This window comes from Schistocerca nitens, chromosome 2 (assembly GCF_023898315.1).
Source record: "Schistocerca nitens isolate TAMUIC-IGC-003100 chromosome 2, iqSchNite1.1, whole genome shotgun sequence".
Lineage (NCBI taxonomy): Eukaryota > Metazoa > Arthropoda > Insecta > Orthoptera > Acrididae > Schistocerca > Schistocerca nitens.
The window spans coordinates 1,002,169,492-1,002,186,188 of record NC_064615.1 but is presented as its reverse complement, the minus strand read 5'-3'; the positions used below and the strand labels follow the sequence as shown (position 1 = coordinate 1,002,186,188).

The 16,697-nt window shown below is 37.8% G+C and overlaps 1 protein-coding gene across 2 annotated transcripts in view; it reads right to left on the bottom strand.

Moving 5' to 3' along the window:
* Positions 1-16,697, bottom strand: part of LOC126237331 (phosphatidylinositol 3,4,5-trisphosphate 3-phosphatase and dual-specificity protein phosphatase PTEN) — a 97,596-nt gene that overhangs the window by 55,668 nt on the left and 25,231 nt on the right. For both annotated transcript variants that reach the window (XM_049947303.1, XM_049947302.1), the window contains 2 exons: positions 15,127-15,305; positions 5,379-5,499 (listed from right to left, as the gene is read on the bottom strand). In XM_049947303.1, coding sequence (XP_049803260.1) covers positions 5,379-5,499; positions 15,127-15,305 — 300 coding nt within the window. The remainder of the gene's footprint in view (positions 1-5,378; positions 5,500-15,126; positions 15,306-16,697) is intronic.

Genomic DNA, 16,697 nt, shown 5'->3' with positions numbered 1-16,697 from the left:
TGATTCCTCCCTACCACAAAATCCTCCAGCTAGTTACAAATTTCACTTAATATACTGTATGATCATACTTTTGAGAACAAAAATATAGGTGGTACTGAGTCAAATTCTTTTCTTACACCAAGAAATACTGAATCTAGCTGACTTCCTTGATCCATGGCTTTCAGGATGTCACATGAGGAAAGTGAGAGTTGGATTTCACATGACCAGTGTTTTCAGAATCCATGCTGGTTGATATGTAATTCTATTTGACAGGTAATTCTATTTGAAGTACCTTATTATGCTCGAGTACAAAATTAATTATACAACAAATCTATGTCAAGGATATTGGACTATCTTTTGTGGATTACTTCTGCTCCCCTTCTTGAAGATGGCTGTATCCTATTTCTTTTCCAAGTACTGGACTACTAAAACTTTTGCAATTGAGTTAGCCCCTTTTTAGACACACACACACACACACACACACACACACACACACACACACACACACACAGTATATTAGGGATAAAAAGGGGCTAACTCAATTGCAAAAGTTTTAACAATGCAGTTGTTTTTCAAGGCCATTGACAATAATATCTATATCACTCATCTTTGCAGTGGTGCGAGATTAAGTTGGAGCAATATCACCAAATTTTCCTTTGTGAAGGAACATTTGAAAATGTAGTTTAACATTTCTGCTTTTGCTCTGCTACCCTCAATTTCAATTCTGTCTCGTCCAAGAGTATCTGGACACCAAATTTTGTACCACTAACAATCTTTACATTTGACCAGACTTTATTTGGACTTTGAGAGAGATCTTTCAATAACATTCTGCTGTGGTAGTCATTGAAAGCTTCACACATTGTCCTCCTAACAGCCAAACAAGTTTTCAACATTGCTATCTACGGCTCACTGCTTTGTTTAGATTCAACTGTTTCAGTAGAGTGTTTGTTTAGGAGCTATTTTACAATTACTGTGTGTAATGAAGGCTACAGTCTCAAGTGGGGAAAAAAAAGGTGATATACAATGTGTTAACATAAAAACCAAAAATTTCGAGAGCCTGGTCACTTGTGATGAAGTAGAGTGCAAAATAAACAACCTCCAATCTACTGCTCGGAAAGCATTGAAGAAGCAACACAGCTGCAAGTACACAACAAAAAACAACAGCTCTCCTTTCTCCGTACCCCACTGCCAGTTTATCATCATGAATACTCAAATGGCTCTGAGCACTATGGGACTTAACATCTGAGGTCATCAGTCCCCTAGAACTCAGAACCACTTAAACCTAACTAACCTAAAGACATCACACACATCCATGCCCGAGGCAGGATTCGAACCTGCGACCGTAGCGGTCGCGCGGTTCCAGACTATAGCACCTAGAATCGCTCTGCCACTCCGGCCGGCATCATGAATACTACAAATGCCAGAACTGAGGGGAATGAATGTAGCCGACTTACGTCCAGTTCACATTACTGTACAGATCTAGACTTCAATAGACAACTGTGCAGTTCAACGCTCCTTGAAACAATGAGGGACAAATGTTCTCTCTCTGTAATGTGAAGGGCCACAACTACACAAAATTTTCACAGAACAGGCGTCAACACTTAAATAAATAACACAATGCAATCAATCTGTGCACTTGGACTCACAGTGGCAATGATTTTTGCAACGTCAGATTAGATAACCTGTATGTGGAAATCAGTACTTGTTCAAAATTACCTCCCAAAAGGTATGAACTACCAAAAGATAATAAGAATTGATTGAATTATTAACTTCTACTCCAGCATAAATTTAACGCAACTCATTCGAAAATGAAAGGATCAACTGTGAATACTATAAAATGTTAGGGGTTTTATAATAGTTAATTTTCAATTTGTTAACTATTTAATCATTATTCTTTAAAATCAGACCTTTTCTTGAAGCAAAATTTGTTAAAATTGAATTTTGGTAACATTGTTACTATCAGAATTTCACAGGAAACAACAGAAATATTCATGAAAAATTGTTAATTCCTTAAGAGTGGGTTCATTAATAAGGAGTTTTACTGTTTAAGTTTTTGAAATGTAGTGTTACAGAAAAATGCTGAAGATCAGATAAGTAGATTGGATAACTAATGAAGAGGCACTGAATGGAATCAGAGTGAAAAATTTACAGCACAATTTCAGGAATATAATAGTGACTTCATGTAGTTCACTGGCCAGGTGCAAGCCTTTCAACTGGACGCCACTTTGGCAACCTGCATGTTCGTAATCTACCTCAGTTATACACCAGCGAAAGGGAATCTACACTTTAACATGGAATCCAAACCATGTGTTGTTTCTCATGACGCCTCACATCGTTGAGAGATGGAAGCTAGGTTAAAATGCAGACTGAAAAATCCAATGTCCAACCAGGATTCAACCCCGTGACCTCTTGGTTTCCTGTCAAGTGCTTTGCTGCTAAACCATCACGCCCGCCTGATGAATAGAAGGGCTTGATTGATTGGAGACCTCCTGAACCACCAAATAAGTGAGATCAAGGTTTTACTAAGCAGGCAGATCCAAATGGATGTAGGCTGCAGTAGTTATGCAGGTATAAATAGGCATGCACACGATAGACTAGCTTGGAAAGATGCAGCAAAGAAGTCTTTGAACTGCTGACAATCAATATGAGCCACTGAGGAAAAAAATTATTTTCACATAGAAAAAAAAGTGAATGGGGTCAAACAGTTAATACAAACCCCTTTAAGGAAATATTTGTATGTGTTATACAAACATCATGTAGAGCAGAAATTCTACACACACACATATATATATACATACAAAGTTGTCTTTAAATGTGTCTGCTTGTGTCTGTATATGTGTGTGTGGGTGCGCGCGACCTGCCAGCACTTTCATTTGGTAAGTCACATCATCTTTGCTTTTAGATATATTTTTCCTATGTGGAATGTTTCCCTCTATTATATATATATTGAAGAGTTGTATAAACAGAAATCCAATCCCCCTATGGTATACCAAACTTTCGGACCTTCAATTATGAAGAGAATGCCCAACCAGGTTACTTACCTTCTGCTGGACCAATTGTGTTATTCAAAAACATCTCGCATATCAACTGAAAGCTTTAGGTTGCCATAGGTTTCTCGCCATTCCTACCAAACTCTATAGAAGCTCTCCCTTAGAGCCATGTTAGAGGCTTGTATGCCCAAAAAAGATTTGTTACAAATCTCCAGAATGAGATTTTCACTCTGCAGCAGAGTGTGCGCCGATATGAAACTTCCTGACAGATTAAAAATGTGTGCCCGACCGAGACTCGAACTCGGGACCTTTGCCTTTCGCGGGCAAGTCCTCTACAATCTGAGCTACCGAAGCACGACTCACGCCCGGTCTCACAGCTTTACTTCTGCCAGTATCTCTTCTCCTACCTTCCAAACTTCAGATACTGGCAGAAGTAAAGTTGTGAGACCGGGCGTGAGTCGTGCTTCGGTAGCTCAGATGGTACAGCACTTGCCAGCGCAAGGCAAAGGTCCCGAGTTCGAGTCTCGGTCAGGCACACAGTTTTAATATGCCAGGAAGTTTGTTACAAGTAATGGTTGAGACAGAGTGTTGCCTGGATATAACATACTGTGTCACTAAAAAGGTAGACAAACATACAGATGATCATAAGAGATGTATCCTACAATGAGTTACTTTCTCGTAGTGTGCAGTTAAGTGGCAGATTGCTTCATTAATAATAGAGGCAAGATGCTTAGCAAGAACTACATTTGAAAACATAATGGGCTGAAAGTGCAGTTTAAAATTAACATTTTGCAGGAAAGCAATTAACATATTAACCCTGAAACATCCTGTGGGCTGGAAGCATATGGGTAGTTTAAAGTTCAATTACATAAAATTTATCACCACGTTGTTCCACAGCACCCATTAATTGAAATAAGCATTAATTTTTATGTAATACGCATCCGTATAAGATCTTCATTGTTGCAGCACGGTCATTAACATGGTATTAATACTAATCACTCTCAAATCTACCGAGGGAGGTGGCGCAGTGGTTAGCACACTAGACTCGCATTCGGGAGGACGACGGTTCAATCCCGCGTCCAGCCATCCTAATTTAGGTTTTCCGTGATTTCCCTAAATCCCTCCAGGCAGATGCCGGGATGGTTCCTTTGAAAGAGCACGGCCGGCTTCCTTCCCTAATCCAATGAGACCAATGACCTCGCTGTCTGGTCTCCTCCCCCAAAACAACAACCAACTCTCAAATCTAGGTGGTCTGGTCTCCTCCCCCAAAACAACAACCAACTGTCAAATCTAGGAGCTGTTACTATTTGTTGCTTCACCTTCTAACACACACACACACACACACACACACACACACACACATCCTTTGAGCCATAAATGGAAAGCAAGGGGTTTTGTTTTTCACCACAATTACTGGGTCATATTAGGGACATGCAAGTTATCAAGATGGCATCCATTTGAAAGAGTTGCACCAAGCGCTACATACCTCTCAAGGGACTTCCAGCCAATCATGTCATAAAAGTTGTTTCCACTCCACACAAAAATATAGGCAAGACCAAAAACCAAATGATTTATTACCCTCTCCCCATAATGTACAATAAGCGAATATAAAACATTGGACCATTTGCTTGTTAAGAAATAAATTATAGAACTAAGCAATGACCAGGGCCTGCTATTTCCTCTGGGATCCACAATCAGAAAACTGTTCAAAAACACATGTTGAGAGAGAGATCTCAGTCGTGAAACTACATGCAAGTACAATGTTTTATCTAATGAAAAGCAGAGCTGAAAAACTATGACATTTCAGAGTGACACATTCATCTTCTGGTGCTTTGTAGAGGCACTGTAAAAGTCGCTTAATAATGAGGGAGTGGCCTCTTTCTCTGAATGAAGATTCTATGGTCCAGGAAGCACTGAGGCAGAAATCAAAACTGTGTTTGAATCCTTCTGTAGCTATTCTGGATAAGCTGGCAAGTCTACTATTACTGGACACACTACTAGTACATAGCCACGAACAGTGGATCCCATTCAAAGCTAAGCTGTAGCTCTTGCCTCTGTTGACAAGATAGTCACTAGTCCTTACTTATAACAGTAAACAGGGGTACATTATCAACATCTTGGCACTTTTCCAGAAGAGTATGAATATCATAATTTTTCAACGCTGCCAGCTGGCTGAAAATGCAAAACCTTTTCATCAATAATATGCACCAGGTACCCTGCATTCACATATGTATTATCTGTCTTGAACTCATCTCAAATTCAATTTCCAATTTCAAATATGTTTCTCGCATCTGTATTACAACAAAGTTAACTATTTAAATATGTGGCAGTAGAAATTTATGAAAGTAATTATACTAGATAAAAGTACCTCTTTTCTAGAGGCGACTACACAAAACTACTGAGACTTACCTCAAAATCCGGACTGTACAACTTGTTTTGTTTATCTTTATGAGCCTCATCGATTGCCCATTTGTTTAGCCTCAACACCAACATTTTCATGTCAGGCTCCAAAGAAACAAGTGACACTGTTCTGGAAGAAATAGTAACAAGAACTTTATGCACTATAGCAGAAGTAACTTCAGACTTGATTATACACACACTTAAAAACTGGGGTCAGTACAGCAACACATGGTGCAGGCTGACATAGAACAGGGTAAGAGAGTGCGACAGAAATGACCAGTTTCTTAATTAAGTGCTAGTTGAAGGAAGTCACTCAAATGTAACATGTAGCAGAAGCTGAGCTGTAACTAGAATAGAACAGAAAAGGAAATAATTAGCAAAAATGTAACAGGGCGAGCAGTAAATTTAGAATCAAGAAGATGAAAAGTAGGAAGATAAAGAAAGAAAAAGGGAAAATAAAAGAAATCTAGGAAGGACAGAAGATTGCACTGTAACATCCCATCTATAGTGAAGTCCAGAATGAGATTTTCACTCTGCAGAGGAGTGTGCACTGATATGAGACTGTGGCAGATTAAAACTGTGTACCGGACCGAGACTAGAACTCGGAACCTTTGCCTTTCGCAGGCAAGTGCTCTGCCAACTGAGCTACCGAAGCATGACTCACACCGCATCCTCACAGCTTCACTTCTGCCAGTACCTCACGGGAGAGCTTCTGTAAAGTCTGGAAGGTAGGAGATGAGGTACTGGCAGAAGTGAAGCTATGAGAATGGGGCGTGATTTGTGCTTGGGTAGCTCAGTTGGTAGAGCACTTGCCCGCGAAAGACAAAGGTCCCAAGTTCGAGTCTCGGTCCGGCACACAGTTTTCAGTTGCCAGGAAGTTTTACAGTGAAGTCATTAGACACAGAGCAAAGCTCAGATTGGTGACGGATATGGCAGGAAATTAGCCTTTCCAAGGAAGCATCCTGGAATTTGATTTAAGGATTTGTATCACAGTCTTCCTGATTGAGAGTCCCCTGACTTAACCACTGATACACTTTGGTTGGTTAAAATCCAAGGAAAGAAAGAAGAATAGAGAAATAAAGTTATCCAAACAAATATGATGAATAACATCAGGGAGTAGGGATTAAAACACCCTAGCACATTTTAAGATGAAGCAAATTAGCATATTAAATTTCTTCTAACTGTCAACCTAATACAACCAACTATTATCCATGTTTCATGGCCATAAAGCTGATGCAGAATAACAACAGTGGTTTGCAGTATTTCATCATGAGACCCTAATGTGAGTGAACTTATATAAGAAATACAATACTGTAATTAATGCTCAATATTCTACATTCTGATACTTACAAACAAAAATCTCAAATGGAACAAGGCAAGTACTATACCAAAGAACTGTGATAGTGAACTTAAATAATATACTGAATTTAACTAATCCATTTGAAATTATATTTGAAGTAATGTCAGAAGACAAGACAAGTAACAGAAACAACTGGAAACAACAGGAGTCTGAACAAAACAGTTTGTTAGACACCAAATTTGATCATTTAAAATGGGAGATGAGTCAACACACACACACACACACACACACACACACACACACACAGAGAGAGAGAGAGAAATTTGATCATTTAAAATGGGAGATGAGTCAACACGTCAACACACACACACACACACACACACACACACACACACACACACACACACACAGAGAGAGAGAGAGAGAGAGAGAGAGAGAACTATACAAGCATCCAGAGGGGTTGTTTTTTTTTTGTGTGCGTATTTCAAGTGATGACTCGGAAACAAAGATAGTTCATAATGAGAACAATAGCATTTTGGGAGCAATTCTAGGTGAGGTGGTTAAAGCTACTCGAGGTAAGAAGAATGAAATGTGTGTCGAGTGATGGTGTTGCAATAAAAAAGATTATGCTGGAGGCAAGGTAAAATAAGAGGGTACAAATTGCCTGCAAGAGAAGATAGTTTCCATAAATTGAAACAATATCACAATTTTTCTATTTTACAAGACGGACATTACATAAAACACCTCCTGACATATATGAGTCCCCACTCTAACATAAGAACCAGTCACCAAAATTATCAAAAATGGCACAGAAACAAATATTAAAGTTAATCAGGTAAGGAATAATTTGGCTCTAGCTACTGATTCACTATAATGGACCCTTTGCAAGTTGTAAATTAAATTATAGAAAACATAAATAAGTGTGACTTACCACTTTCAGATTCATAGATTTCAAGGTTTTTGACTAAGTTTCAGTAAAATCTGCACCCCCAGCCCTTGAGAAACAAGGCACAAATTCAACCTGTGTTACTGTATTCTATAAACATGTACATACGCACTACAGCTTCCATTAGAATTCATCATCAGAACACTGGGAAATTTAGAATTGAAAACTGAATCACAAAGAGATTTTATAACACCAAAAATACTACTAGCAGCCCTAACAGCTGTTTCCTGGTCCTTCAACTCAGAAAAACAAGGCATACGTATTAGTGAAACAAATTGTAAACATTATTGTTGCTGATGACACCACATCATTTGTCTTTCTTCCAGATGACTTCAGCTACTAACGGAAGAACTAGAACAGTGAGTTTGAAACCAGACCTGCAAGTCCAGTAAATCAGACTGAAATGATACATAATGAACACTTCAAAAGAAACAAAGTTACAAATTAATAATAAAATTACTAATGAATTATGACAGTGACGAATGGATCTTAAATGTGAAACGGGATTGCTCAGTAAGCAACAAAGAGATGCATGTTGAGAATAGGACAGGTAGAAAAACAAACTTATCAGGAAACAGATTGAAACAGAAGACAGGAGCACAACCATAACAAAGATAAAATGAAGGTGGGTAGGGTATGTGGTTAGACAAATGAATGGTAGTTGGAACAAGGAAATTCTATGCTGGATACCACGACATACGGAAAGATTCACACATCAGTGTAATAAAAGGTGCGTAGATGACATAAAACATGCAGGAATTGCAGGGATGCATGCAGCATAAGAATGTAATGTAAGGACAAGTATGAAGCAGGTCTTTATCTAGCAGTGGATGTCAAACGGCTGACAACAGTGGCAATCACAGTGGGGAAGATTACAATGAGATGAGGGGCAAATGAAATATCTATCTGTTGGGCACCTATTCCTACTGCACTGAAGTGTTTCTTCATAGAGACTTTTAATATTAAAATATATAGTTAAATGTAATTAATTTTATCAAAGTAATACTATATTTCAAAGAGTATAGTCAGTCTATTGTATTGTACTTAAACTGCACATCTTTGACTTCTTTCCATATTCTTGAGAGTTTGTTTCACAGATTCTACGGATTATTATTTGTCTAATACAAAAGTATATCGACTAGGTAAAGGGAGATCACTATTTTGCATTCTTTAATACTTGAAAGAGTACTATGGCCATAATACAGTGGAATCTCATCAGTATGTTCCTCATTGCTGTGTTTTCCTGCATAGAACATCCTTTTTGGAAGTTCCAATCCCAATTGCATTGAACTCATCTTAAAAATAATGATTTGCACATCCTCCCTCCTTGCTTAGCACATTCAGATTTGACAGTATTTGTACTGTTTGGCCATCGCAATGTTGGCTGTTGAGATTTATGAGAGTGGTGAGAAGTGGACATTTGCAGCCTCAGTGTGCAGAAAAATACAGTGAGACAGTGTGATTTACTGTCAGCAACTTTTCAAGTCACACAGATCATTTGCTGTGGTAGAAATAAAGCAGGGAAGGGTTTGTACAGGTTGGCAATAGCTCCAATGACTCTTGACTTCTATAATGGCCAAACAAACCAAACAGCGCATAACTCAGTTTCTGGTGTTCTTTGTTCATGTTTAGCATTTGACTGACTATCTGTGAGATTTTGTGTTAAACAGTATACCTATACATCATGAATAAAATGACAGTGCTGCAGTTAAACGAAGTGGAACAATATTCAGGAAGTTGGCAAACATACACATATGATAATGCACCTCCATCACATTAAATACAATAATGAGCAAATGAAAAACAAGTGAAGCAGAATGTTTGGAAGTAAGAAATTGCAAACAAAATGGAATGTCTGACTCTCAGTTTCCAGATCTTAAAAACGTGCTAGTGAAGTGGATAAAACAGGCTTGTGATTCAAGTATTATATTTGATGGTACTGTCACTAGCGGTAAATGATGGTTTTGATGCAGACGGAACAGTCTTATTTTTTCACCTTCAGTTCAAGAGGAGAAAAATGGCATGGTGGAAAATTAAGTAAAGAGAGACTAATTGTTGCATTATCTTATAATGCAAGTGGAACAGAAAAGTTGGTGCCACTAACAACTGGAAAGATGAAGAGCCCACGACGATGCTTCAAAAATGAGTGGCATTCCCCACATAAAATGTCTAATATGAATGCATGAATAACAACTATTACATTCTCACAATTCTTGTGAGCCTGAGATGCAAGATTGGGTGTTAGAAATAGGAAAAATTCTCTTGTTTATTGACCATTGAGCATCTTATCCCTAAGATAAGTCACGGCTAAGTAATATAAATGTAGTGTTTTTCCTCCCACATGTACAAGCCACCCTCAACTACTTGCCTAAGGCATTACAAATTGCCTGAAACAGTGATATAGGGTGATTCTTATGCGAAAGAGGCTGTCCTGCCTTGATATTACAACGAGAACAGGTTCCCCTGCCTTGTAAGCATCTCAACCAGTTTAAGAAATTTCTTCACTGTGTGCCCGAAATTAATGAGATGGGTCAGTGTACCGGCCAGCCTGAATGAGGTTATTACGTGGTTTCCCACATTGGACTAGGTGAATACCAGGCTAGTACCAAAGTCCTGCCACTGTTAAACAATGTCCAAACATTTACTAAAACACTTTCTCATGAATCACACTACACAGATAGTTGAGGTACACATACTCTGTCCCAGGGTTACACAGTTGCAACAGGGGGCATTCAGCCACCCCCTAAATTAACCAAGCCAAATCTGTTAATAACCATGACAACACTGTGCGTATGTGGGGAGAAAGGCGCAAGAAAAAGAAGAATAGTGTTATTGTCATATGAATCTGCTAGTCGCTGCTGCAGAACTACGCTAAAGAGAGGGGGATCATGTAATTATATCAGAGGTGACACACATTTTAAAGCTAGAGATGATCTGATTACAATTAGTGTGGGCAAACGTTTTGAATTAGCTGCCATTGAACTAACAGAGCTAGACACTTGTAGGAAGTTAATTATTCTGTGTGTGTAGCGTTCAAATAGCGGTAATGTGGACATTTTCTTTAACAAATTAACCAATTCCTGGAAAGTGTCTTATCCACAAAACTAAGATGATAATATGTGGAGATGTGAATATGCACAGATATTGAGGGTGAAATTAGTAATAATTTTCTAGGCATTTTGACCACTTTTGGCAAGGCAAAAATGGTGAACTCCACTACAAGGGAATCAAAAAGTTCAGCATCAGTCTTAGGTCATGTACTTACACAGGGAAAATTGTTAAGTATTCATAAGAGATGTTAGCCTTTCTGATCATTACTCTCAGATAATAAAGCTGAAGATGAGCTTGATTAAAACCCCCAAAACTGCAGACCTACAGAAGGATCTTCTTGGTACATAAAATACATTCTTTTTCTATTATGTTAGCAAATCAATCCTGATATGAAGTATATACAGAAAACAATAAAGTTGCTACATACTCTACATTCTGTACATGGTTTTAATTAATTCTTGATGACACATTTCCAAAAGAAGCCCCTTCTACAGCAGCAGCTAATGAAAATAAATAGATAACTGCGGGTGTTAAAAGTCTTCTCAGGCACTTAAATTTCTCAGTTCTTTGAAAAAGTGCTGCACGAATCTACAGTTCCTAGATTACTACCATGTGTACAAAAAATATATGGGAAAGGAAAAAAAGACAGTAAAATGTTCCAGAGATCTTTGGTTTTTTCAGTTTACAGAAAGCATTTGTGATGTACCTTATTTACCCGAATCCAAGCTGCACCCAAAAAATGAGACTCAAAATTCAAGGAAAAAAATAGTATCCGAATCTAAGCCTCACCCAGAAATGAGAATCTAAATTGAAGAAGGGAAAAAATTGTAGGCCGCACTTCAAAATTGCAACAAAGTAGGTTCAGTCTAACACGAGACACAAGTTAGATGGAATGGATGAAGTTACAGCTACAGTAGTTCGGTTCGATTCATTACCTGAGCAGTCAATCTTACGTAAGGTTATTTTGTAGATTAATTTACTCTTTAAAACATTTAAAATGACCTAACTTGTGTGCACAGAATTTATAGTCTTAGATGATTTGAAAATCAGCTGCCTTGTTTCACTTCTGACTGTATCACTATTCATCAGAAGATGAATGTAAACAATACATGATATGTATATTCGTTGGCATTTACCACCGTCTCACTCAAGTCTGCTAGGGAACCAGGATTTAAATGAAGTAACAGATAATATGGAAAAATAAAAGGCTACATGGCATATGTTTACATTCGTATTACAGGGTGTCTAAATGGACAAGGAAAAAAATTCCTGGAATTTTCCTGGACTTCCCGGTTAAAAAATAAGACTTTTTCCTGGGTGAAAATACACTTTTTCCATGTTAAGAGACAGTATACTTTCCCACGGAACTCTAAAACTTATTAATCCTTTGACTGAATGGGTAACGTTTTATACACTGGCATAGATCTTCCCGCCGCCACTTTAGAAAACGAAACCGAGAAAAATATAGTAAGTCCTAGAAAGATCTCTGATGCGCAGCAACATGCGCGCTGCATATTTTCATAATTAGGAAAGTATAAATTCAAATTCCACCACACACAGCATGTTAGTTTCCAAAGCATTGAAATTGAGATTGCAGTGCCACTTTGTAAGCCAATCATGGATCTTGTCACGTGACCTCACCAGTCAATGACAGCACACATTCAGAGCATAGGACACGTGATGATGTCAGCCAATAGCAATATCATTTAAGTAGAGCAAACACACAAATAGGAAAAGTTAATGGTTTAAATTAATGTACATAATGTAGCTACAAGAAAAGCTAAGCTTTCATATATAATATTTATCTCGAAGATTAATAAGCTACAAGGGAAGCTCAGCTTTCACATGTAATATTGGTCTTTTTTTGTGTGTGCTACACTTTAAGATACATCACACAATTGTGCCAGCAAAATTTAAAATAATGACAAATGTCTTGTCTTCTGGGCTCAAAATTCTTATTAATGGGCAGTCCTCAAAGTGTTAAGTTTTAAATGAGAGTCAAACGTTCTGTGATTTAAGAAATTCATTGCACATTCTCACACGTAACATAATTCATCTTGCATAAAACAAAATTTACTTTTAAAGTACTTAACTAATCACCATTCGCAATATTTTCCTGAGACCTGTTAGAAATAGGTTCATTTCAGTAGTTGCCACAGAACGCCAGAAAAATAGGCATTAGTGGCGTTCGCGGCTATGATGGCATAGGAAGCTCGTATATTCGTATAGATAAAGCATTAAGAGGTCTTACATTATGTCATAAAAGAAAATGGACATCAGAAGATACTCCAAGAGCAGCAGAATTTCATAAACCACACTAAAATGTATAATTCAGTTTGAAGTGCACATTCGTATGTCCAAATTCACAATGAAACAGGCTCCAACCTCATATTAAGCTTTCCAGGTTGGTTTTCGGCATGTATATTTCTTGTCTTACCAGAACTGTACTGTCCCACGTTTGGTTCTTGTTATGGCAAAAAGCCGTACGTGTCAGAAGATGAAAACGTGCACTTACAGTTAGAACTGGCCAAATACTGTGGAATGAAATGCTTCATTTCAAATAAATTGACTGTCTCAAGGAAAAAAATCATAAAAGTCAAATTTCTTAAACAAACCAACGAAAATAACTTCATTGTTCTTCAAGGTGATTATTGCTTGACTGCCTAAAACGTGGAAATAAAATCATGGAACTGAAACTAATAATATATTTCACCCTTCAGTAATTATGTGAATGTATTTTAATTCACTTGATAGCTCCCGGCCACAGAAATACGTTTTGTTTTAATTTGACGTGGGAGCTGTAAATTAAGAGGAAACAGCAAAATCATTTAGCGTAAACATGGATCACGTGGAGAATACCTCCTTCCCCACTACATGCGTGAATCTGGCAGCTTGGGTGCACCAGAAAAATTTTTCTGGTTAGCATTCAGCTTGCCCATAGTTGCCAGAAGTGGGAGAAGGTATTGCTCACGTGTAACTGAAATGCGCACGCGCATGGAGCCCGCTGGCAACTGCTCAAATGAAACTAATGTAAACGGTTGTGACATCATGCTCATCAGAAGTAGTTTGCTGTTACGAAGTATTGCATAGTCTTCGTCCTAAGACCTTGGACACATTTTGCTGTTGGCAGACGCTTGTGTGTGCACGGTGTGCATTTCCTTTGCAACTAAAGTTTTATTTTGTTTCTGTTTCCTCTAGTTTATGTTTTATTGCAGCGGTGTCATTTGGCAGTAGTGCGATACTGTAATATTCTTTGTTAGACTACCAGGTTTTAACAGTCAAAATTACAAAAATTTAAATGAAAACCAAAACAATGAAAAATTCCCGGAATTATGAAAAATTCTCAGGTTTTTCCCAGTTTACTCCCAGATGAAAAAAATTCCCGGGTTTTTCCCAGGGAATACACACCCTGTATTATTCTTATGTCAAAGATAGTATGTGATTTATGATTTCCTGTCACTGGTAGGAAAGCATCAAAGATGTACTGACGAAGGGTTGGCCATATTGACATAATCATGAACACACGTTTGCCAACAGGCTTTTCATAGTAGATCTGTAGTGAAGTGGCAGTGCTGTAGAAACAGTGGCACCAAGCCGACCTCTGCTGGTGCCTTATGCAAACCTGCACATTAGGCATTTTGGTATTTACATAAAGAAATTTACTTTTTGTGTATGAATATTTGAAAGGCTGTTATATTTGAAGATGAGTAATACAGAATTTCCTTCGTTGGAAGATTTATTACAATTCAATGGTTGACACGCCGGGGTGGGGGGGCAGATTTATCCTCAAACTTTATTTACACATTTACTAGTGCAGAAATCTGGCACCCATATTTATCTTTGCACTTGCAAAGCATGCCTGTCTAATGCTGCTTCTATTCGACAGCAAAAGTTAGTTGTGGTGGCTCCTAGTGCCATTTTTCAGAACTTCCATTTGCTTTGCACTCTATTCTAAGCTGCAGGGGCTTTTTTTTCCAGAGAAAAATGCAGCTTACAGTCAAGTATATACCGTAATGACTGAAAAAGCAGCTTGTTGCCATTGAACGACAGGTCCACAGGTTGGCCACAAAAAAGTTTTACATACATGTGTTATTTATTGAAATAAATTTCATCTGATAACAGAGATATCTTCCTCCAAAACACATACTGAGAAGTAGAATAAATGTGACTGATTACAATAATTTGTCCTTACAAATGATGAGCATGACAATTTTGAGAACTCACTCACTCACTCACCATGCATAGTTCCTTACTAATTTACAGACTGTGCATTATAAGTCAGAAGTAAAAAAACTAAAACCACTGCAAAAACTATATAACTTAGCTTCAAATAAAACTTAAATTACTTTCTAAATAATGCTATTGTCAACATAGTGTGTTCTATACTCAAATGAAACAATTTCTCGAAAGAAGATGGGAGTATGTAACCAATCAATACAAATAGGACGTAATCAATTTACCTTGAATGCCTGAGTGGAAGTTGCGATACGTGAGACTGTCCATCACAACTCATTGCTCTACTAGACCTATCAGGAGGTGGGATTACATCCCCATCCTCATTCCCATTGGCAGGGGTATCAGGTACTTGAATTTCCTCACGAACAAAAAAGGTATTGAACCAAAAATGAAACATCTTCTCCTGCAACAGAATAAAACAACGTTAAGTGTTTGTTGCTGAATTTTGTTAGTAAGAAGTGTTCCACAATGAAACCTACAACAGATCAGTTGAGTAATACCCACATTAGGCCTACTCTCTCTCTCTCTCTCTCTCTCTCTCTCACTCACTCTCACTTTATACAGTAAGTTGTGTAAACCAACAAAATCAAAACGTATAAATAAAGCAATATAATATGCAAAATTAAAGAAATTTAAGTCAATGGCTCAGCAGTGACATCAAAATTTGGCTGGGTTAGCATAGAAAGCACTGATATTTGTTACATTGCAGAAACTAGCACTCTTGAAATCAGCAACCAAGTGGCCTGCAGCCTGAGGAAGCACAGAGATGTAAGTTAAATACAGCTAGAACACTGCATTAAACATATATTTACTGTCCAAACTATTTTCCCAGCCATTTTCTTTGTTGCATTCATTCAAAATTTCAGTATCTGCAAATCATCTACAATGATTCTTTTGATCTATGACAAAAGCACAGCCAAACTCATCTTACATGATCTACCGCTCTTCTTCCTACCATTCTCTACAGCATTACATCACACTTCTCAGTTAGCTTCTCCCGAACAGAAAACTTTTATTCTCAATCATCCAACTCTGCCACCAAATTTTTTGAAAATTATCTAGTCATTCTTCAATTTTGCTGCAGCTCACTGATCTCTCAAACATCTAAACCACTTTAGATAATAGTATAAAATAAGAAACTGCCCGTAGATAAGGAAATAGGTTACCCATGTAACCTAGATTATGCTCTTTCTTTCTTCTCTGTTCACTCTAGTAACACATCTCACTGCCTATAACCTTTGCCACAACTTGTGTCACTCATTTCACATGCTTTAAACTATGTTTGTTGCATGTCCCTCTCACCCCTCACGACTGACTCCCATGGTTGGAACACTTTCCTCAACTATCTGTTGGTCGCAATCATTACTACAAGCTTCCCTAATTCACCAATGAGTAACTGAGAAACTTCAAGCCCACTTAGACAGACCCAACCATTTTTTTTTTTTTCAAAACAGAGAAAATTGACATATGCTCCAAAACTTCCACACCAACATTTATTAATATCTCCAGCATTTTTCAAAACAGAGAAAATTGACATATGCTCCAAAACTTCCACACCAACATTTATTAATACCTCCAGCACTTTGTTTATCATTTGAGAGCAATTTTTTAGTTCATTACCATAGACAAAAATCTTCTTCATTAGCAAAACAAAGAGAGTTTAACATCTATGTCATCTACAGCACACAACATCCCATCATTACAAAATAATGACAGACCCGCCATAATCTACAATGTAGGAACTGATAGCGCAAATTAGCTCGTCATGGGGACTCATACACAGCAGACTCTTATC